Genomic DNA, 21,712 nt, shown 5'->3' with positions numbered 1-21,712 from the left:
ATAGAGCAGAAGTAATTAGTGAAACAAATGAAGCAAAATGGAGACAGTTCAACTACATGGGCTAAAGGAATATATGTTACAGCTTGCTTAGAATGTCACTGTTAAAGTGCAGTGTTATCGGATCTACCTTTATGCAGCAGTTCCGAAATTATATGTATGACCTTTAGTGTATGTATGACCTTTAGAATAGGGGCGGCCGAAAAACGTCAATGCTGATTTTTTTTTTTTTTGGATCACTGTGAAGTTTAACTTTCTTTTGTGCACTTTGTTCTCATTCTTTCTATCTATCGGTGTTTCATCGTCTCCCTCACTCCTTCTAAAAAATGATATTTGTTCATACACCCTGACACACAGCCATCCACACGAGCGCGGGTGTGCCGGCCTATAAGGAGAGGCATTTTGCTCTTCTTATGAGGGGATTTCGGAGAACTGCTCCATTAGTGGGGAGGGAGGCGTTAATAGTTTCTGAAAATCCCACTTTATTCTAGTTACTATGAGTGGGTATTGACTGAGGCCTGGCATTAAAGAGAGAGCATCCCCATGTTGGCCTGCTCAGGCAAGCCGATCAATGCCCGCTATAGATTGTCCTGTCTAGTTGTTTCATAAGTATCACTACTTTAAATGGCAACTGCATTTAATAGGCAATCACTGCTAACTGCCTTTGTTCTTTCAGTTCAATGCTGAACCACAAAGTAGTTCAGCCTGATAGTTCATAATCATGACTGGTCCGCTGATGCAGAAACTAGTAATAATAATTATAGATTTAAAAAAACAAAGGTCGTTAACCATTCCCCGCCCTGTCCATTCACAAAATTATTTCTTGTTCAAACAAGATGGCTCATTGTCTTTCTCAAAGTCCTTTGTTGACTTTTTTTCTCATCTGCTGGTGGTTTGGACATATGATAGAATGCCAATCGAGGAAAAACGCTTGTTAATTTAGCTGCTGCCACGGGTTAGATTGCACTATTTATATTCATAATGCATGGCTTTATTGACGTAGCGATTTGTTAGAGGGCAAAACCCTGTACTGCGACTTGACTGAAAATGTGTTCATTAATCTACAGAGAAGGACTCCATGAAAAGCATTTCATTTTCATAATCTCTCATTCAGTTAGTCTGCCCTTCTCACTCTGTGCCGTCACACTATTCAAGCTCGTATCTCGTGTGACTGTGTGTGTGTGCGTGCGTGCGTGCGTGCGTGCGTGCGTGCGTGCGTGCGTGCGTGCGTGCGTGCGTGCGTGCGTGCGTGCGTGCGTGCGTGCGTGTTTGGAACTGTGTGCGAAAGTGTGCATCTTTTATCGGTCAACCCTGCCATCCTCTCTTGGGGAAGACTTGTTCCTTATGGATTGCGGAAATCACTATTTTTGCTGCTGGAGAAAACATTGTCATTGAGTGTCATGATGTATTTCACTCTTCCTGAAAGTGAAAATGTGACATACATTTTTGAGTCAGAGCTGGAAAGATGCAACTGGCATTTTTCGTAAATTGGATGGCTGTTTTGGAGGCTCACTGAAAGGCACAATACTGTTACACATGCAAGTGAAATCGACTTTTTTTTTTCTTTCTCATTTTTAAAGAAAACTTAATATGTATTTATAAATATCATTAACAAGGACCAAGGATTGGATGTGCTAAAATTGCAAGTCTCTGGTATCCCTCCAACACCAAACAGCTTGGTCTGGAGCCTCAAGCAGGAAGGACTAACGCCTGGATAAAGTGCTTGGGCTCTGTATTTGTGCCCAGTGCGAATTTGGCGTAAATCTGTGCATGGGCGGACTAGGCCACGTTTGGTATTTTCACAGACGCATGCAGCTTGGCTCAGTGAGAAACGGGTGTTTTGCACTGTTGTGGTCGTGAGCACAACCAGTGGAAGAAGCTCTGCTCATTCCATTTATCATCATTCCTTGACATGTCGGAAAGCAGAACCTGATTTGCTGGAGACCCAAATATGCAAAGTATGTTCATGAGGAACTGCAAGCAGACCTCCACTGGCAAATGATGTATGGTTAGTTGGCCAAGGAACTTGGGCACAGACTTCCACCTGGATCGTTCATGCCCATTTCAGAGCAACCCTCACCCCCAACCCTCCCCCAACCCCTGATTTTGAGGGTTCGAAAGACACATATTTGTGAATGAAATACCTCCGTCCGCCAGAACGCTAAACAAGACTTGCGCTGTCACAAAAAATCAAGATGTGCTAGTTTATACGCTTGACCGCACCTGTCTGTCTGCAAATAGAGAGCCCTTTGAGTTTGAAATACTACAGGTTGTTGCTCTTTGCAAAGTCTATTGTTCAATCAATCTACAGAGGCTGCTGATTTTATAATTTTGGTTTTCAAAATAAAATATGTTGCAATGCTCCCATTATCCTTTTACATTGTTAAATAGCATGACAATACTGGTAACGATCATTTGAGTCTATGATAACTGTGTAGAAATGGTCATACTCATCTCTGGAGTTCCATTGTAATACTGCACAATTTATTTTCATGGTGGTGTTGTTATACAGTTTACACTTAGGACACGAGGTATATAGTGGCGCTTTTTGACATGTTGCCCCTTGTTGTTGTCGTCACTTTGTTTCCATTATTCATCCTTTGACAACCCGTATTGAATTATGCAAAGTCCTTATTGCTTTGAATGTCTGATTTTCACTCAATCTTGTTAAATTGATGATAGCTTTGCAATGCTCGTGGCAAAGCACTCTTGGCTAGGGTCTTAGGTTAGAGCAGTCAAAATTCATGTTATGCAGGATGCGCCCATTTATGCGTACACATGCATGCGAATACTCACATTTAATTGAATACACTTGTATTGTCCCATCTGAAAGCGTTACTCCCAGGCCATCAAAATCCCATTACATGCACTGATTCTGAAGTGAGAGAGGAACGGACAGACTGATAGAAGGATACACAACAGTTACAAATAGTAAAATACTGTTTATATTCAAATTGAGGTGATGAATTGGGTTATTGAGCGATAGATACTTACACCATTCTGCCATGTACTTATTGATGAAACTCATCCGTCAATCAAACCACGTGAGCACATGTCCGATTGCATAAGACTTCATGTAAAACCTCATCCTGCCTCTCTGTTATCATCCCACCTGCCTGGACCTCTCTTATCTTGCTCCTTATCCTACCCAGATGGCTGTCCTAACCTATGTAATGGGAATGGGCAATGCACCATGGGACAGCAGAGTTGGCATTGTGAATGTCAAACCGGTTGGAGGGGCCCTGGGTGCAGTGTTGCCATGGAGACCTCTTGCGCCGACAACAAGGACAACGAAGGAGGTGATCAAGGGCAAGCAGCTAAAAAATCATGCAGGGATATTGATTTCCATTTTCCATAAAATAAAATTTTTTTACGTAGAGTCCAAAAAATTATTTCATAAATTAAGATGAACATGAATCCATTATTAAGAATGATCACATGTATTTGTTAAAAATACTGACAAGCTTGTATAGAATTAGTTTTGATTCATTGCAACAGATTCATTGTTGCTTACGCCTCTCTGTCAGATGGACTAACCGACTGCATGGACCCAGATTGCTGTATCCAGAGTCCCTGTCAAAACAGTCCACTGTGCAGGGGTTCCAGGGACCCTCTGCAAGTCATTCAACAGATCCCTTTGGCCCAGACCCGTGTCCACTCCTTCTACGAACGTGTTAAGATGCTCGTGTCACGAGATGGCACCCATGTCATTCCTGGAGAAAACCCATTCAACTCCAGGTGAGAAAGAACCGTCAACCACTGATCTGGCATTTCACTTCCATTGAACCTTCCTTTCTCTAAATGTATCTCCATATGTTGGTAGCTGTTCCAGTTGTCCTTTGTGGTTATTATGTCACTGACTGGGGAGTTTTTCCTTTCATGCAGAACTAACTGCCTAGCGATATATTTCATTCAAAGAAAATAAGTTTAAGCATTAAAACCAAAATCTACAAACAAAACCTGCACCTGTTGCTGTAGTATATCAGTGTCACATACCCATCCACAATTATCTGGACTCACAGTGGCAGCGGACCAGATAAGATAAAACAGTTCAGTAATGGCACATTCTCCTGAGAGACCTCAAGGAATTCCTGAGCCAGTTAAGATGTGCAATGTCTCCATCTGGGTCTCTTACCTTGGGATTCTATTCAGATGCCAGTGCCGCTTCAAATGTTTCCTCTTGGTACAAAGTGGCTGTGGTTCAACTTGTAGGTGTTTCTAGATGTTAACATTCAATGCATGAGCAATCACTCTGACAAAGAAATGTTAGTCTCACTCACAGCATCATCTTTACCAAACTACCAAATACAGCAATTCTTCGGAAGGTAATAATTTCCGAAAGGTGATAGAAATAATTTATACCATGGGTTTTACTTTCTTCATATTCAGCACTAAGTTTTTAAATGCAATGCAGGTAATCTTTTACAGGGGAACTCGGGACAAAAATCGGGATCAGCTTTGTGGAATAAAAATTAATCATATGAATCCACCTGTTATGATAAATCGAAGGGGGATGACATTTTATCATGCACCGCCCCCTACTGTCGACTGAAATTGCCATCCAAGTGCCCTTGGGTTCGCATTTTAAATGTCACAGCGCATTTGTTTCTGGGTTTGAACATGTGATGTTCGCTGTGCGATTAATTGGGGTAGGACATATCATTGCGATAGAATTTTTTTTTACATAGCCTTTCAATATATTTTTGTAGCATATTTGACCGTAGTTACCTCTAATGCAATCAAAGCTGCACCGTTTAAGATTCAAATAAACGAACTGTGCCACTTTGGTTGGGACTGTGTTGATTGTTTGATTGTATTGCTAAGAGCTGTCGGGGTAAACAAATGACAAGAGCGTAGAAACGTCATTCTGGGGTTTCCAACTCTTGCACTTTCCAGCTCCATATGATTTTCTTCATGAATATTACATAAAAAAATAATGGCAAGGAACAAATTACCTTGGTGGATACGCCGTCGAGAAGTACGTCCACTGGGAGTGCAGATGTAGCTCTCAATTGGGGCTACAGGGAAAAGTTGACTGGAAGTAACAACACCAGTACCTCCATACTCCCACGAGTATATGTTGAGAATACCACCAGCCTTTGGGGGGAATTTACAATGATATAGTGTGGTTTCACGATGAGTCGAAGTTCTAGGTGTATGCTCATAAATTCTTATTTTCCAAGAGACAAAAGCAGAGTAGGTCAGTAGTAGCTTCTGCAGTTTTAAGAAGTTAGATGTGTATTTATATATATGTATACTAAAATGTATAAATATATACATGTAGAAAGAGAAAATACACATTTACACGACAGTCCTTGATGTAAAAGTGATTTAAAAAAAAAAAAAGAGGTGTGTTCTATCTATGCATATTCATCATCATTGTCATCATGGTGTGTTTATGAGATTGACGGGAAGTAATCTAGATTGCAGGGACTGTTGATAGTGGCTAATTAATAAGTGGTCGAAAACCAGTGACATAGATAAAAGGGCAAATTAAATAATTGAAAGCTGGAGCAATTAATCAAATGAAATGATAAATGGTTTGGCTCATCCATTACCCACCCCTCTCTCTCTTTTGTCTTTTTCCAGTTTGGCATCTCTTATCCGGGGTCAGGTGTTGACGACAGATGGAACGCCTCTGGTGGGGGTGAACGTGTCTTTTGTCAACTACCCCCACTATGGATACACGCTGACGCGACAGGATGGAATGTATGTACACCAGACATCCTTGTTGAACACTCGAAACTACCTCATTAAATTTGATACAATTGGATGAGATTAAGTTGCATTACATTAGATTAGATTCTAATTCGGCAGATTGACAGACTATGATTGCAAAACGCATATACAGAATGCAATCTCATGGGAAAATGCTTATTAATTCAACATGGCAAGAAATAAGTAGAGCGAAGGACAGCATTAGAATTTCATGTGAAAATCCATACATTAATTACTATCTGGTGGCTCAATTTCAGGCCAAATGTAAATTTCCTATTATTGACACCATTGACAAAATTCAAAGAGGTTTAAAATTGGAACTGAAGCTACTCAACATTGCTACAATTGTTCCCATTAAACATTTCATCCTGAGCTGTGCTTATTCAAACATCCTTCAACAATCATTTAACTAGATGCTACTTGAATTTGCGTCTGTTGACATTTGTATTTAATTTGTTAATTTACCCTCGGCAGCTCTTTTCCTTTCCTTTTGCAGAAACGACGTGGTTTCAGGGTCACGTGGGTTCCTACAAGTTGAATTGGATTTGAATCAGGCTGTGGCTGAATCTAATTCAAATTTATTTGTTCTTCAGACTGACCTCCACTTATAAATTAAACAAATTCTGATTTTCTTTTCTTAGGTCTATTAAGCATTGTTCTCCCCCTCCGCAGTGCTTTCTTTGCAGCTTTCTTCAGTTTGATGAACGTGATGTTGAAACATCCGAACATCAAACGTGTGTTATCATAACAAGTGACATTGGCTTTCAGGGGCAGTTTCATAGGCTTCGGTATAAATGTGTCATAAAATAATCCTATTCTCTTGCAGTTGTTAGGAGTCACCTGTTCCCAGCCTTTCCAGAAACAAACCTCCTGCGGTTTATCCTTACAATAAGATCCGCTTTCTATCTCCATCTTTACAATGAACTCACAGCAAGAAGAACAGCTGAGAAAATTTGAAAGAGAAATAAGTGACATTCTTGAGTCTTGCCTTCAGACGGCTTTATTTCACTTTTATTCCAGGGTTTGTTTGTTGAATTATTCCTAAAGCAGCAGTGTACTTATTGTATAAGAAGGAGAAGCACTGTCATGTTTTAGTCCATGTAACATTTCATCCTCTGCAGCGCTCCCCATCTGTACCTCATTGCCGTCCTCTCCTTGCAAACCTCTCCAGGTTTGACCTGATAGCTAATGGTGGTGCATCACTGACCCTGCGATTCGAACGTGCCCCCTTCCTGAGCCAGGAGCGCACCGTGTGGCTGCCCTGGAGCCAGTTTTATGCTATGGACACTGTGGTGCTTAAGACAGAAGAGAACACAATCCCTGGCTGTGACCTGAGTGGCTTCATCAGGCCTGATCCTCTTGTGATTGCCTCCCCTCTCTCCTCCTTCTTCAGCTCCAAGCCAGGGGAGAAACCCATCATACCGGAGACACAGGTGCAGTACCACTGACCCCTGGCAGCCGGCTAATCCTCCTTCGGGTTCCCCCGCTCCTTTCCCGCTCCTCTTTATGCCTGCCTTATGGCTCTCTTTCTACTTTCGCTTCAAAAGATTCCCTCTTTCCCTCGTTTCCTCCTTCTCTATTTCCTTATATTTTCCCTGCTTCTGTCCCTCAGCCGTCAGTGGAACCGTGACCTTCATTATTCCCCCCTCTCGCTAATCCCTCCCCTAATCCCTTTCTCTTGTCATCTCCTCTCTGTGTCTTCCAGGTGCTGCATGAGCAGATCGAGCTGCCTGGCACAAGTCTAAAGCTGTGCTACCTAAGTTCGAGGACACAGGGCTACCACTCCCTGCTCAAGGTGACCATGACCCCTGCCGTGGTGTCCATGGGTCTCCTCAAAGTTCACCTTATGGTGGCGGTGGAGGGCCACCTCTTTCAGAAGTGGTTCCATGCCTCGCCTAATTTGGCCTACACTTACATCTGGGATAAGACTGATGCATACGGACAGAGGGTCTACGGGCTTTCCGAGGCTGTGGGTGAGTATAGGGGACGAAAGGAATTTTAGCTGCAATGGGGCCAGGGCTTTTTTTCTTCCAAACCTTGCACATACTCCGAAGATTAGAAACTTTGCCAGTAATGGCATACGGGGTATGACAGGGTGAGAGAGTTCTAATTAGGGAGCCTGAAAGAGAGATTATACACCAGAAACTCAGCCTCAATCCACTATGCAGTATAGCCACAGTTAAGTGGGCTTTTCTCCTATGTCTATTTTTCATTGAGACTGCATTTGGTTCAACCAGTGAGCCGGAACTTTGGAGAAGGGATATTAGCCATCAGAGTGAGTTAGCAGCATGCGGAGTCCTCGCTGATATTACATTCTGCTGTCACAATCACTTGTCAGCCCAAGAAAGCACAGACACCACTACCGTTGACTATCATCATTAAAGCGCTTCATTTGGGGAAACCCTTTTACTTCTTGATGCATAATTTTCCAGGAATGTCAAGTCCTATCCAGCATCTTTGTGGTTGAGTAGATTTTCCTGTCAGATATGAGCATAGGTATGTTATTGTTGGAAAAGGGAGCCACACTTGGTATCATTTTAGGCCCCAGCACTTTAAAGTCACAAATTAAAAGGTCTATTTTCTTGAGCCCCTGTCAATCATGGGTCCTGGGTCACTTTGCTCCCCTTTACTGCACCCCTGCTGTTAGCTGTGAAAGGATTAGAGGTTTTGGAAACAACCCTGTCTCCGAGACGCAAATGGGAGTTAGCGTGTGACCACATTTTTCCATCCAATATTGTATTTCCTCATATGCAGTGGTGTCTGTCTTAAATAAATACAGCATCTCAACTCAACCCAACCGATTACTATTTTACCCTTTCCTGAGTCAGATACCTATCCTCGATTGTGAATCCGAGCAGAATTTAATTTTTAACACAATCAATATGGCCTGTAATATTAAAGGTCCTCCAGGCAATCAATCCAATTAACACAATTTCCGATTGATTTAGCAGCATTTGAGAGTGTTAATAAGGTGTTATTGCAGAGTTAGGTACAGGTGCTAACTAGCTTTGGTGGGGTGAGGTTTTGCTGTATTTTTTTTTTTTATTGATCCAGCACTTTTCTTTGTCTCACCTATTTCTTCTGTTTCCTTAACTTTCAAATACGCAGTGTCTGTGGGCTACGAGTACGAGTCATGTGCAAGTCTCATTTTATGGGAGAAAAGGACTGCCATGTTGCAAGGTTATGAACTGGATTCCACTAATCTCGGTGGCTGGTCGCTGGACAAGCACCATATACTCAACACACGAAGCAGTAAGTATTGCAAGCATACTCGGTGAAGACTTTATCTTTAGATTCAGTTGACTTTTTATGAGACCTTTAGAGTCACTCACTGACAAGTATGTGTCAGTCTCACCTTAACAGCTTGAAATATGTGAATTGCAGGTGATAGTTTCTCCTCGACAGTTACGATTTTTTTCTGCTTGGTTTCGTATCCACTCATGTTATACGACATGTGCCAAGTCATTTCAATTAAATATGCAATGTGTATCATTTTAAATGTTAGCTACATAGGTAGTCATATCATCGGTGCAATGGTGCGTAATGAAACCTCTGCACTCGGCATAAAAACGGATGCGTCTTCATTGTGCCGGGAAAAGTCAAGTTTTCTGAGTTTGAGACTGTGTCGCACCTCGTGGGGCATATTGACAGATGATCACATGGAAAATTGGTCACAAAAAGCAGTCTAGATTTTAGACTCGCAAAACGCAGCTCTACAGTGGTGGCCGCAGAGATTTTAGTGGATTTGATCAAGGCGCAGGTAGACAAGATTCTGCGGTGTGTGTGGTGGAAATCTTCCAATTTGCTCATAAATAGCGTAGAACAATCAATATAGACAAAAAAAAAATAATTGAACAGTTTATTATATTTATAATCTTAAAAATATTTGAATAGCACTCACTGATGTGTGAAGCCGCCACTTATGACCTTTATTATCTGCATGTGCAGGCATTGTCCATAAGGGAAGCGGAGAAAACATCTTTGTGACGGAGCAGCCTCCTGTTATCAGCAGCGTTATGGGCAACGGTCGCAGACGAAGCATCTCCTGCCCCAGTTGTAACGGCCTTGCGGATGGCAACAAGCTGCTCGCACCGGTTGCCTTGGCAATGGGCATCGATGGCAGTCTCTACGTGGGGGACCTCAACTTTGTACGCAGGGTTTTTCCATCAATGAACACTACTGGCATCCTAGAATTAAGGTAAAAACAGTACAATAAAGTAAATGTTTGCGTGCCAAGAACAAAATGTTAAGGGATTATCAGACCTTTTTGAATAATAATTGCTTTATTTTGTGTTTCTTCTTTGCAGGAACAAAGATTTTAGACACAGGTAGGGGGGTTTTATCCAACATCTCTGCAATACTAGAGAAAATACTTGAAGCTGTGATTTATAATACAAAATGAAAGCTATTAAAGCCTAACCTGATGACTGTTTTTTTCCATCCCCACAGTAATAACCCGACCAATAAGTACTTCCTGGCAGTTGATCCGTTATCTGGGGCATTGTTCATCTCAGACACCAACTCCCGAAGAATTTACCGAGTTCGCTCATTAACAGGCGGCCGCCTGCTGTCTGACAATGCTGAGGTTGTGGCTGGGACGGGAGAGCAGTGTCTGCCCTTTGATGAACGCTGCGGCGATGGCGGCAAAGCCACTGAAGCTACACTTATGAGCCCAAAAGGTGAGCGGCTCAGCAGAAGTGCAATGAGCCCATGTGGAGCTGGCAAACGGTATATTTAGTCATGATTACAGAGCCGCCATTACATTCATTTATTCTGATTGATCTCATTCTTCAGAATTGTATGTAATCAGATGATGAATGAGGATAACTGGGGGTAATGGTTTTCATTATTTTCACTTTAGCAAAGGCGCTTATTCATGCAAGCCATTGTGTCGATCATTTCGGTGCACAATGCATGAAGATTGCTGTACTGCTATTTTCCATTACCTCTGCTATAGAAGTTCCTTTTCCATTTCATTTTGATGTAACTTTTGTTTTCATAAGGATTGGTATTTTTCATAGAATGAAGTTCTCCATTCAACATGATCATACCCATAAGTGTGATGAAGTCAAAACAATATAATGAATTGTATTGCAGTAAAAAAGTAAAATCCTTTTTCATATTCATTTAGCTACTAATTTCAACAGGGAACTAATGTTTACGCCTTGGGGGGATGTGTGTGCTCACGATGCTCTTGTTTTTTTTTGTATTTTTCTTCGACATACAATTTGTCCTTAACCTAGCAGGGTGACGACAAAAGCAGGACATAAATCAGGTTAATGAAAAACTTAATACTGTAATGGAATCATTTCAGTGGATTAGTGGATCTTTAAACAGTGACACCAAACTGTCAAGGGTGTCACATTGTCACAGTTCCCTTCAGTGACACTAATGCTGCCATATAGCATATACCGTAATGGGTTCACAGGTGTGCCTATGCGTGTTACAGCTGATTGGAGAGCGAAAAAGAGAGACTGCGTCAGTCTAACCTGTCACCTGTACATACTCTCTCTGCTTACAATATTTGCTCTATCTTTCCCTGGCTGTGTTTCTCATTTGCTGTGTGCCCTTTGCTGTGCCCCCATCTGTTCTTACAGAAGATATTTTGGAGCATGCTCACCTGTTGGACTAGTAAGGCTGACACAGCACCACTTAGGGGAAAAAAATGGAGCAAATGGAGAAAAAAGTCAAGGCCGGGAATCGGGGTGAAAAGCGGGTGGTGGAAAAACAGTCGGTGCCTTAAAAAAAAGCTACTTGCAATTTAAAATTTTCCTTTGGGAGAAGCATTAGCTCACTTCCTCAGTTGATGACTCATCCCAAAACTAACACTTATCAAAAGGTTCAGCAGCCACTCCATCACTGAATCACTTTGGTCCTTATCCAATGAGAAATTGTGCAAATCAGCAGTCCGAGCTGCTATCCGTTTTCTGCAGGTAGAAAGACTAAGCTTTAATTGACTTAAGATGTCTCACGCTGTCATGAATTATGAGTTATGAGTCCTCATTCACAGCCCTCCCCTGGCGTTTGCAGGTATTGCCGTAGATAAAAATGGGCTCATGTACTTTGTGGACGCCACTATGATCCGGAAGGTGGACCAAAACGGTATCATCTCCACTTTACTGGGAGCCAACGATTTGACTGCCGTGCGACCACTGAGCTGTGACACCAGCATGGACGTGAGCCAGGTAAGAGAATCACTCAGAAGTGGGGAAGATGCGAGAGGTGATGGTATGATGGATGATGATCTAACTGCTTTGTGAGTGCTGAGCTATGACAATTGTGTGGACCGCAGCCAGCCAGCCAACCGGTAAGGGACGTTCTGATTTAGGGACCTTTAAAGAGTCCAAGGATAAATGACTGGATGATAGGAGCGTGAGGACTGCACTTACTTAAAAAATAATGGCACAACTTGGCATCTTTTCAAAATGTCACCATTAGCATAGTATTTTGTTCTGTAGATTATCTGACGTTAAACTTGTGTATCTGCATGCTAGGTACGCCTGGAGTGGCCCACAGACTTAGCAGTGAACCCTATGGACAACTCTCTCTATGTCCTGGAGAACAACGTCATTCTGCGCATTACCGAGAACCATCAGGTTTGTACAACAATCTCTCCGAAACCAAGAAATAGTCGACTGCAGCCGAACCTATACATAAGGTCAAACACGATGCTGTTTGAAACGCTGCTTGGCTTACTATTTGTTCCGTTTTTCCCAAAGGAAATAATGAAAATAGTATGTTGTAGGACTAATTAATTTGATGTATTTCTGGAGTTAATGCACTTCAGGTTGTAAACATGTTTTCATTGTTGTCCTGACAGGTGAGCATCATAGCAGGCCGGCCTATGCATTGTCAGGTGCCGGGGATTGACTACAGCCTCAGCAAACTGGCAATCCACACTGCCCTTGAGAGTGCCACAGCCATTGCCCTGTCTCACACTGGCATTCTCTACATCGCTGAGACGGATGAGAAAAAGATTAACCGGGTTCGACAGGTATGTCCTGTCTGTCTTGTGTAATCTTTATATTCCTCAAGGTGGCATTTTTTGTTTCCTTTGTGGTGACACTATGTTTCCTTCAATGTCTTTTAGGTTAGCACTAACGGAGAAATCTCCCTTCTGGCTGGAGCTGCCTCTGACTGTGACTGCAAGAATGACGTCAACTGCAACTGCTTCTACGGCGACGATGGCTATGCCCCAGATGCTGGCTTAAACTCTCCTACTTCCCTGGCAGTGTCCCCTGACGGGACGCTCTTCATAGCAGACCTCAACAACATACGAATCAGAGCAGTTCGAGCCAATCGGCCCGGACCTGCTATCTCTAGCCCAGCTTTTGGGGGATCTGGCGGGGCGCGGTACGAGGTGGCATCACCCAGGGAACAGGAGCTGTATGTATTTAATAGGGAGGGGCTGCACATCCAAACCATTAGTCTTGTGACGGGAGAGCCGCTCTATAACTTCACCTACGGTGCTGACGGAGAACTGGCAAGTCTGGTTGACAATTGCAACAATACAGTCAAAGTAAGGAGGGAAGGCCTAGGCCAGGGAGGAGGAGCCGGCCTGCTCCGGCTGGTGCTCCTGCCTGAGAATCAAGTTGTGACTCTCGGACTGGACCCTAGCGGAGGACTACGCAGTGTGTCAGCCATGGGCCAAGAGGTGGCTCTCATGGGCTACAGCGGCAGCACAGGGCTGCTCGCCACCAAAGCTGATGAGACTGGATGGACCACCTTTTACCAGTGAGTTGACTTATGTGTATTTTTGTATCACCTCTCTCTTGTAATCCAAGAGAACCACATGCACTTCCAACACTGCTTATGCAGTATTATACTGCGCCCTAGTGGCTGGTTTTAAATTACAGTCAAGCTTAAAAGGCCTGTCAAAGCTATTGCTCACTGAGGTTCTGCATCTAACCACTTTTATATACTGAATGTTTGAGGCCAAGTCTGTTTCAACACATGTATTGATCCCGTGAAATGTCTCCTCTTTCAGGTACGACAGCGAGGGTCGCCTGACCAATGTGACGTACCCCACAGGCATGGTTACGAGTCTCCATCGTGAAATTGAACGCTCTATCACCATTGATATTGAGAGCTCCAGCAGAGATGACGACGTCACTGTCATCACCAACCTTTCCTCTGTGGAAGCCTCGTACACTGTGGTTCAAGGTAATGCAAATAAAGCAAGTCAACAGTAAATGTGGGTTCGTGGCTCTGAATTGGAGAGAACATATTGAATTACCTTTTTTTTTTTTATTATCCTATGTATTTGAATATGATCACAGTGTCACGTTCATTAATAGTGAATCCCATTCATCTTTCAAACATAGCATAAAGATAAAAATAAAGTTCTCGGCTCGATCCCATTTTCCCTTGGTTTACTGTATTTGGTATGGTCAAAGCTGAAGAACAAGGAAAGGAATTGTCACTTGACCCTCTGAGCAATGTGAGTATCATGACAACGAACAACGTGCTATAAGGCTCCAAGGCCTTGAGCAGAATACGATTGAGATGTATTTGGTGTTCCTCCACCTGTGTTGTGGTGAGAGAGATGTTCAGAGAGCTGTAAGTAATTTATGGTTTCCACCACCCTGCGTGGGTTTTCAGTGCAGCTCTCTGGTGACATACTCACTTAACCATCTCCCGTTCTTCTGCTCTTTCTCGTTCTCTTCATTAACTCCTGCGCAGCAAATTCTCCTCAGCCCTCAAGGTCTCATTTCTCTCCCTTTCAGCCCTCCTCCGTCTCCATTGCTTCTGTTTTATTACGAGCTTGTTCAGGCAGACGGTGCAGAAAAGATTTATCTAAGGGCTGTTGCTGCCAAGTCAGTGGGAAAAAAACATTCACTTGTCAGTTTGAGGCATTGTTAAAATGCGCCTGGAGCTTTATTACAAATTGGTCTTATGGATTACTGTCATTTATGGTGGAGTTTCAAAGGGAGGCACCAGCTGATCCCTCTCACCTTTTATAAATGAAAAAGAACACGCGTCCCCTTTCCTATCCACCAGATAGTACTGAGCCCAAAACAATTTTATCTCCCTTTCAGTCACTTCACTGTGATTAAGATGTGTGTTCTCAGTCCTGGGAGAGAGAATTTAAGCTCAACATTAGACGTGGTCTTATCTGATTCCATTCTTGTGTTTGCCAGTGATTCATTACATAGTGGTGATAAGGACTATAGAGGGCTGCAGAGAGATGTCAGATTTTATTCCAAATACGATTGTTAGAATAGGATCCAGTTAGGTTAGTGATAAATGATTTATGTAGCAGGTCCAATTTCATAACACAAATGAACATGTAGTATGTGGTTGTGTATGAAGTCTTTGAACACATTTAAAACCATATCACATATCACATCATGGCTGTACGTTAACTGATCATTAAGAATTCAGCCAGTGGTGGAATTGATTGCTGTTGAATATTCCTGACAGAGGTTAAAACAAAGAATAATGCTAATGCAGAAAATTAACTCTTAAAGATAGATGAATTTTAAAAAAAAGACAGGCACAGGGCCATAACCACAAATAATAGAATACTTACAATGTCAGTTCTATCACGGTTGTGTCTGCTATTGCAAATTATGGCATTGTGAAAAAAAATTAAGTTGAATGCTTGCACAATTTTGTTTACCTGAAAGAGATGTTCAGTTCTATATATCACTTGCCGTGCCATCTTCATTGGACTCACTGTATTATTGTCTTGCAATCATTCATGACATGGACCTTTCCCCCCCTTTAAAGACCAAGTAAGAAACAACTACCAGATGTGCAACAATGGGACCCTGAGAGTGATGTACGCCAATGGAATGGGCATAAGTTTTCATACGGAGCCCCACATCCTGGCAGGCTATGTCAGCCCAACCATTGGTCGTAGGAATATCACACTTCCCACAGACAATGGCCTCAACTCCATTGAATGGCGTCTGCGTAAGGAGCAGACCAAAGGGAAAATTACAGTGTTTGGCAGGAAGCTAAGAGTGAGTTTAAACCACGCATTAAACAGTACAAATATATGTTTTCAAGTCATGGATCTAAGCACTCTTTGTAAATGTGTACTTTTCTCCAGGCACACGGTCGCAACCTCCTCTCCATTGACTTTGACCGTAACACACGCACGGAGAAGATTTACGATGATCATCGCAAGTTTACACTACGCATCATGTACGACGCTCAGGGCCGGCCAGCTATGTGGTTGCCTAGCAGCAGCCTGGCAGTGGTCAATGTGTCCTATTCACCCACCGGTCAGCTTGTTGGCTTGCAAAGGGGGAGCATGAGCGAGAGAACTGAGTTTGATCCCCATGGCCGCATCCTGTCCCGCTCTTTTGTGGACGGGAAGGTTTGGAGTTACAGTTACCTCGATAAAGTAAGTGCAGTTATTACATTTATTACATTATGCGGCAAAAAGTAGCAACCCTGAACTTCACTCAAACTGCTTCTTGAATTCCTTTTGTCCAGTCCATGGTGCTGTTGCTGCAGAGCCAAAAGCAGTACATCTATGAGTTTGATACCTCAAATCGGGTCACGGCTGTCACCATGCCAAGCGTCGCCCGCCACACCATGTTCACACACGTGTCCATCGGATACATCCGCAACACTTACAACCCGCCAGAGAGCAACGCCTCCATCATCCATGACTTCAGTGAAGACGGCAGGCCTCAAGCCACACATTACCTGGGCACCGGCCGCCGTGTCCTCTATAAGTACGGCAAGCTGGCCAAGTTGTCCGAGATTGTGTACGACAGCACCGCTGTGACCTTTGGCTATGATGAGACGGCCGGCGTGCTGAAGATGGTCAATCTGCAAAGCGGCGGCTTCTCTTGTACCATCCGCTATCGGAAGATGGGCCCACTCATCGACAAGCAAATTTATCGCTTCAGTGAGGAGGGGATGGTCAACGCGAGGTTTGACTACACCTACCACGACAACAGCTTCCGAATTGCAAGCATGAAACCAGTCATCAGTGAAACGCCGCTACCTGTGGACCTCTACAGATATGATGAAATCTCTGGCAAGGTGCACCATCTTTGGGCTAAAATATGGAAATTATTCGGTCGTACCCGTTTGCTCCTTGGATGACAAGTAAATTCTTTCTTTCTTTCTCTCCTAGGTGGAGCACTTTGGAAAGTTTGGGGTCATTTACTACGACATCAATCAGATTATCACCACAGCTGTTATGACGCTGAGTAAGCATTTTGACACCCACGGACGCATCAAGGAGGTCCAATATGAGATCTTCCGTTCCCTTATGTACTGGATGACAGTGCAGTACGATAGCATGGGACGAGTGGTGAAGAGAGAGCTGAAAATCGGGCCCTACGCCAACACCACTCAGTATCGCTATGATTATGATGGAGACGGACAGCTCACTGGGGTCAAGGTGAATCATCCAAGAGTTCATATTGTGCAGACTTATGATCTTGTGTTATCAGACACTGGACTGGCGATATCCTGTTTTATGTGCAACTGCCACTGACGTTAGACTCTGGCCTTTCTGTTTTTGTTATTCAGGTGAATGACTGGTCAACATGGCGTTACAGCTATGACTTGAACGGCAACCTTCATCTGCTGAACCCTGGGAACAGCGCTCGCATCATGCCGCTGCGCTATGACCTCCGTGATCGCATCACGCGGCTGGGAGATGTCCAGTACCGCTTGGATGAGGATGGCTACCTCAGCCAGCGTGGTTCTGACATGTTTGACTACAATTCAAAGGGTCAGCTGCTGAGGGCTTACAATCGGGGCCCGGGTGGCTGGAGCGTTGTTTATCACTACGATGGATTGGGCCGCAGAGTCTCGACAAGGAACAGCCTTGGACAGCACCTTCAATTTTTCTACGCTGACCTCAACCACCCTGCTAGGGTGACACACATTTTTAACCACTCAAGCTCAGAAATCTCCTCGCTCTACTATGATCTTCAGGTAACTTTGCTTGTGTACGAACATTATCTCTCAGAAACATAGCAACGGTTATTTAACTTTTACCAATGCTGCAGTATATCACAATGTATGGACACACAAATGCATGTTTATCAAAGTGCACATGAACTCTAACGGTGTTGCAAGTCATCTTTAGTCATGCATGCTCACATGCACAACAGCTGCATTTGCTTCAATCTGTCCACTCAAGGTTCAGCAATTTAAAGAACCCAAAAGATGAAGTCAATTGACAATATGTTAATGAATATATTTTGAATGATTCATGGAGCATGGGATATCTAAACACATGCACATTGACCACCAGGGAGTCCAAATTTTAATGCATCAATGGATGAAAATTTGGCCACATCTTAAAGTTTTATTATCATTTGTATTAGACATGATACAAAAGTGCTATGGCCCTGAGTTATGTCCCCAGCAACCTTTTTTCACTGTTCAAATGATGCTTCTGTTTTGAGCCCTGAAAGCTGTTCTTGTCACATGCTAGAATGACTAATCTTGATAAATAATCAGAAGGCGAGGCCTTAGTGTTGGGAAAGGCTAATGCTGAACATTGGAGCGACACGGTTAAAGCGATTTGAAAACATTTTCGCTTCAAATGTCATCTCTTTTGTTCAGGGCCATGTATTTGCCATGGAAGTAAGCAGTGGAGAGGAATACTACATCGCATCCGACAACACTGGCACACCGTTGGCTGTTTTTAGCAGCAATGGACAGATGATCAAACAGGTAATGGAAATGCAAAATTTTGATCAGTGCAATTTTCTAATGTCATGTCCAAGTCTCCTCATACCAAACACGCCGCTGCTCCATTCACTCAGGTGCAATACACAGCATACGGAGAGGTTTACCTGGACTCCAACCCAGAGTTCCAGCTAGTGGTCGGATTTCATGGTGGTCTGTATGATGCCCTGACCAAGCTGGTCCACTTCACTCAGCGTGACTATGATGTCTTGGCTGGGCGCTGGACTTCGCCTGACTACAGCATCTGGCCCAAGATTGGGAAAGATCCCGCTCCATTTAATCTGTACATGTTCAAAAACAACAACCCCCTCAGTGACATGTTAGATGTGAAAAATTATGTCACAGGTAAGAAAAAAATAGAGCACAGTATACTTTATACACATGTCACAGTTTCTTTTTTTTTTAAGTACTGGTACAGGTACTAAAAAACTTGTTTTTGCAACATGATGTTTTTGCATACCAATGTCTTTTAAAAATTTATTTTCAAATAAGTCACGTGATGGGCTGGCTACCCTGTGTAAATTTGCCATTCAAAAACGTAATTTGCATTTTATCTGATGCTGTAGATGTGAAGAGCTGGCTGGTGATGTTTGGCTTCCAACTTAGTAACATAATCCCAGGGTTCCCTCGACACTCGCTTTACTTTGTGGAGCCACCGTACGAGCTGCAGGCTACGCAGCACTGTGAGAATGGACAGGTAATTATTGAGAAACCTGGGCTATGACAGTTATTGAGCATTAAAAGCTCACAATCTTCTTGTTGTTTGTACTGTGTAGCTGATCACTGGTGTACAGCAAGCAGCGGAGCGTCACAACCAGGCATTCATGGCCCTTGAGGGTCGTCTGCTCAACAAGGAACGGCGCAGACGAAAGGAAAAGCCCGGCCACTGGTTCGGCACCAGCGCCCCCATCATAGGACGTGGAGTGATGCTGGCCCTCAAAGAGGGCAGAGTGGTGGCTGGCGTGTCATCTTTGGCCAGCGACGACAGCCGCAAAGTGGCTCTCGTGCTGAACGGCGGCCAGTACCTGGAAGGCACCCACTACACGCAGGATGGGAAGGACTGCCACTACTTTGTGAAAATTGGCTCAGCCGACAGCGACCTGTTGGCCTTGGGGCTTACAAACGGCCGCAAGTCACTGGAGAGCGGCATCAACGTGACGGTGAGCGGCCGCTCCAGGAGAGGGGTGACGGTGGAGTTTGCTGTGCCTTCGTTCGTTCTGAGCATTCGCTACGGGCTCTCTGCTGAAGTGGTGGACGAAGAGAAAGTAAGACTGTTAGAGTTGGCTCGTCAGAGGGCCCTGGCGGGAGCCTGGTCCAAGGAGCAGCAGAGGGCCAGAGACGGAAAAGGAGGCAGTCGCCTCTGGACCGAGGGAGAGCGACAACAGCTCCTGACGACGGGCAGAGTACAAGGCTATGATGGCTACTACGTGCTACCTGTGGAGCAGTACCCAGAACTAGCTGACAGCAGCAACAATATCCAGTTCCTCAGACAGAATGAGATGGGCAGGAGGTAACAGCCCACTATACGTCCGTCCCACTCCTCCTCAGCCCTTTTTTGTCCTCTCCCCAGCCTCCTTAACCCTTTTTCTCTGGAGATTTCATCAACAAACGGGGTTACTCATGGAAAGCTGCAGGGACTTTTGACAAGAGTGACAAATCATTCATATTAATTTTACTGCCACAGGCATAAAAAATCTAAAGTAACATTTCTTTGAAGAAAAAAACTGAATAAGGCACTACAGAATAAATAGGAAATTTCCCCTTTTTAAAAAAGATGATTGATATTTTCACCCATATTTTTTGGGTCACACTGGGAGCGCCCATTCAATGGAGCGCCGCTGGCTCCTCTGTCTCGATAAGGACGCTGAAAGGAAAAGGACAAAAGATTGTGGAGTGCTCCATTGTGTTGCCATGACAACAACACATCAGAGGAGGACACCAGAGACAGACGAGGCAATGTTTAAGAGTTTGTCCGGCACTTTGAGTTGTCACTTTGTCTCAGGCCTCCCATTGTCCATCACTAACTGAGCAGTCATGTGCTGCTGATGCGGCGCACATCCAAGCTAGTAACACACAAGCCCAAGGCCTCCATGAACTGCTACACAAGGACCAGAAAGTACACCATAAAAAGCAAAATGAAAAAAGATGGCTATATTTGTGGGCAGTGGCACTACACGGCATTGTTTATTTTAAACTGCGAGAAGAAACATGTTACTACATACATGTCCAATTACACTAAACTTCAGGATGTTGCGTGTTGATGCCGTAGATGCTGTAGTTTTGTGCGCTTCAGTCGCAGTAGGATTGTGAGACGTTCACCAAGGCACTTCTGTACAAAACCCACCGCTCACAGAGTCCAGGAAACATGCTAAGTTGGTATTTATTTTTCATTTACCCATTTTTTATTTATTTATTCTTAGTACTATATGACAATCATGAATGAGTCCGTCAGTTTAACTCAAAATGATCTTTAATGTATGAGTTTGTTTTCTTTTGTAATTTATGTAATAAATGTTCATTTTGTTTTTTTGTATTATTTTAGATTGCTACCAGGGCAAATAATAGTCACTCTCTTAAAAAAATAATTTATGTAATAAAGTGTTTAAAAATGGTTTATACTCTAAATAAAAGTCTTTAAAACTGTGAAAATGATTTTTCAAGATATATTTCGATGTACAGTGTATAGATCTACCTTTATGCAGCACAGTAGACTATTGTTCAGAATATCGAGTTTTATATTTCTAAGAAGAAGTGGCTTGTAATGTGCAAAATCTTTGGCTGGTATTACTACTCTAGAGTTTTGTGGCACTCTAATATTGCATATCTACAGCATCGGTCTGCGGTTTTGATGTTAGGTTGTTTTTCTTTATTTCTTCCTCTGTTTTTGGAAACAGACGGATGTCCAACCTAGATCCCAACATCAGTAGCAGTAATGGATCCTCCACACTGTGAAGAGACTCGTGATGGATGTCAAATTGTACCAAATCAGTATTATCAAAGTATAACACGTACGCTCAGCAAATCGAGACTCTTCTGGGAATTTATGAATAAAACATGATTGTTTCTTTCAACCCAACGATGTCTGGTTCACTTTCATCTGTTTTTTCTTTTTTTTTTTTTTTTTTTTGCAGTATACAGTAAATATTCATGCTCCCAAAAGACAAAAAGATTCCTACAGTTTGTTTCCACCAGGTTTCGAAGCGGGGACCTTTGGCATGTGAGGCAAACGTGATAACCACTATACTATGGAAACTTGTCTGACTGTGGCAATGGAGATGTCTTGCAAAAAGTTGCATTACGGACTGGCCCCAGACGAATTTCTCAA

The 21,712-nt window shown here is 43.3% G+C and overlaps 1 protein-coding gene across 10 annotated transcripts in view; it reads left to right on the top strand.

Moving 5' to 3' along the window:
* The window catches only part of LOC125989940 (teneurin-2), a 202,105-nt gene extending 180,642 nt beyond the window's left edge, over window positions 1–21,463 (top strand). For all 10 annotated transcript variants that reach the window (XM_049756483.2, XM_049756477.2, XM_049756462.1 and 7 more), the window contains 23 exons: window positions 3,150–3,296; window positions 3,525–3,735; window positions 5,587–5,706; window positions 6,887–7,148; window positions 7,421–7,688; window positions 8,824–8,967; window positions 9,664–9,913; window positions 10,023–10,043; window positions 10,165–10,394; window positions 11,746–11,900; window positions 12,210–12,311; window positions 12,536–12,709; window positions 12,806–13,449; window positions 13,703–13,878; window positions 15,448–15,683; window positions 15,773–16,069; window positions 16,162–16,719; window positions 16,814–17,083; window positions 17,215–17,625; window positions 18,262–18,372; window positions 18,465–18,732; window positions 18,954–19,084; window positions 19,164–21,463. In XM_049756483.2, the coding sequence (XP_049612440.1) occupies window positions 3,150–3,296; window positions 3,525–3,735; window positions 5,587–5,706; window positions 6,887–7,148; window positions 7,421–7,688; window positions 8,824–8,967; window positions 9,664–9,913; window positions 10,023–10,043; window positions 10,165–10,394; window positions 11,746–11,900; window positions 12,210–12,311; window positions 12,536–12,709; window positions 12,806–13,449; window positions 13,703–13,878; window positions 15,448–15,683; window positions 15,773–16,069; window positions 16,162–16,719; window positions 16,814–17,083; window positions 17,215–17,625; window positions 18,262–18,372; window positions 18,465–18,732; window positions 18,954–19,084; window positions 19,164–19,901 (5,924 nt within the window). In that variant the 3' untranslated portion in view covers window positions 19,902–21,463. The remainder of the gene's footprint in view (window positions 1–3,149; window positions 3,297–3,524; window positions 3,736–5,586; window positions 5,707–6,886; window positions 7,149–7,420; window positions 7,689–8,823; window positions 8,968–9,663; window positions 9,914–10,022; window positions 10,044–10,164; window positions 10,395–11,745; window positions 11,901–12,209; window positions 12,312–12,535; window positions 12,710–12,805; window positions 13,450–13,702; window positions 13,879–15,447; window positions 15,684–15,772; window positions 16,070–16,161; window positions 16,720–16,813; window positions 17,084–17,214; window positions 17,626–18,261; window positions 18,373–18,464; window positions 18,733–18,953; window positions 19,085–19,163) is intronic.
* Window positions 21,464–21,712: the final 249 nt, after the last annotated feature.

Source organism: Syngnathus scovelli, chromosome 1 (genome assembly GCF_024217435.2).
Source record: "Syngnathus scovelli strain Florida chromosome 1, RoL_Ssco_1.2, whole genome shotgun sequence".
Taxonomy (NCBI): domain Eukaryota; kingdom Metazoa; phylum Chordata; class Actinopteri; order Syngnathiformes; family Syngnathidae; genus Syngnathus; species Syngnathus scovelli.
Note: the sequence above shows the minus strand (reverse complement) of the source record. Positions and strands in the feature narration are given on the sequence as shown.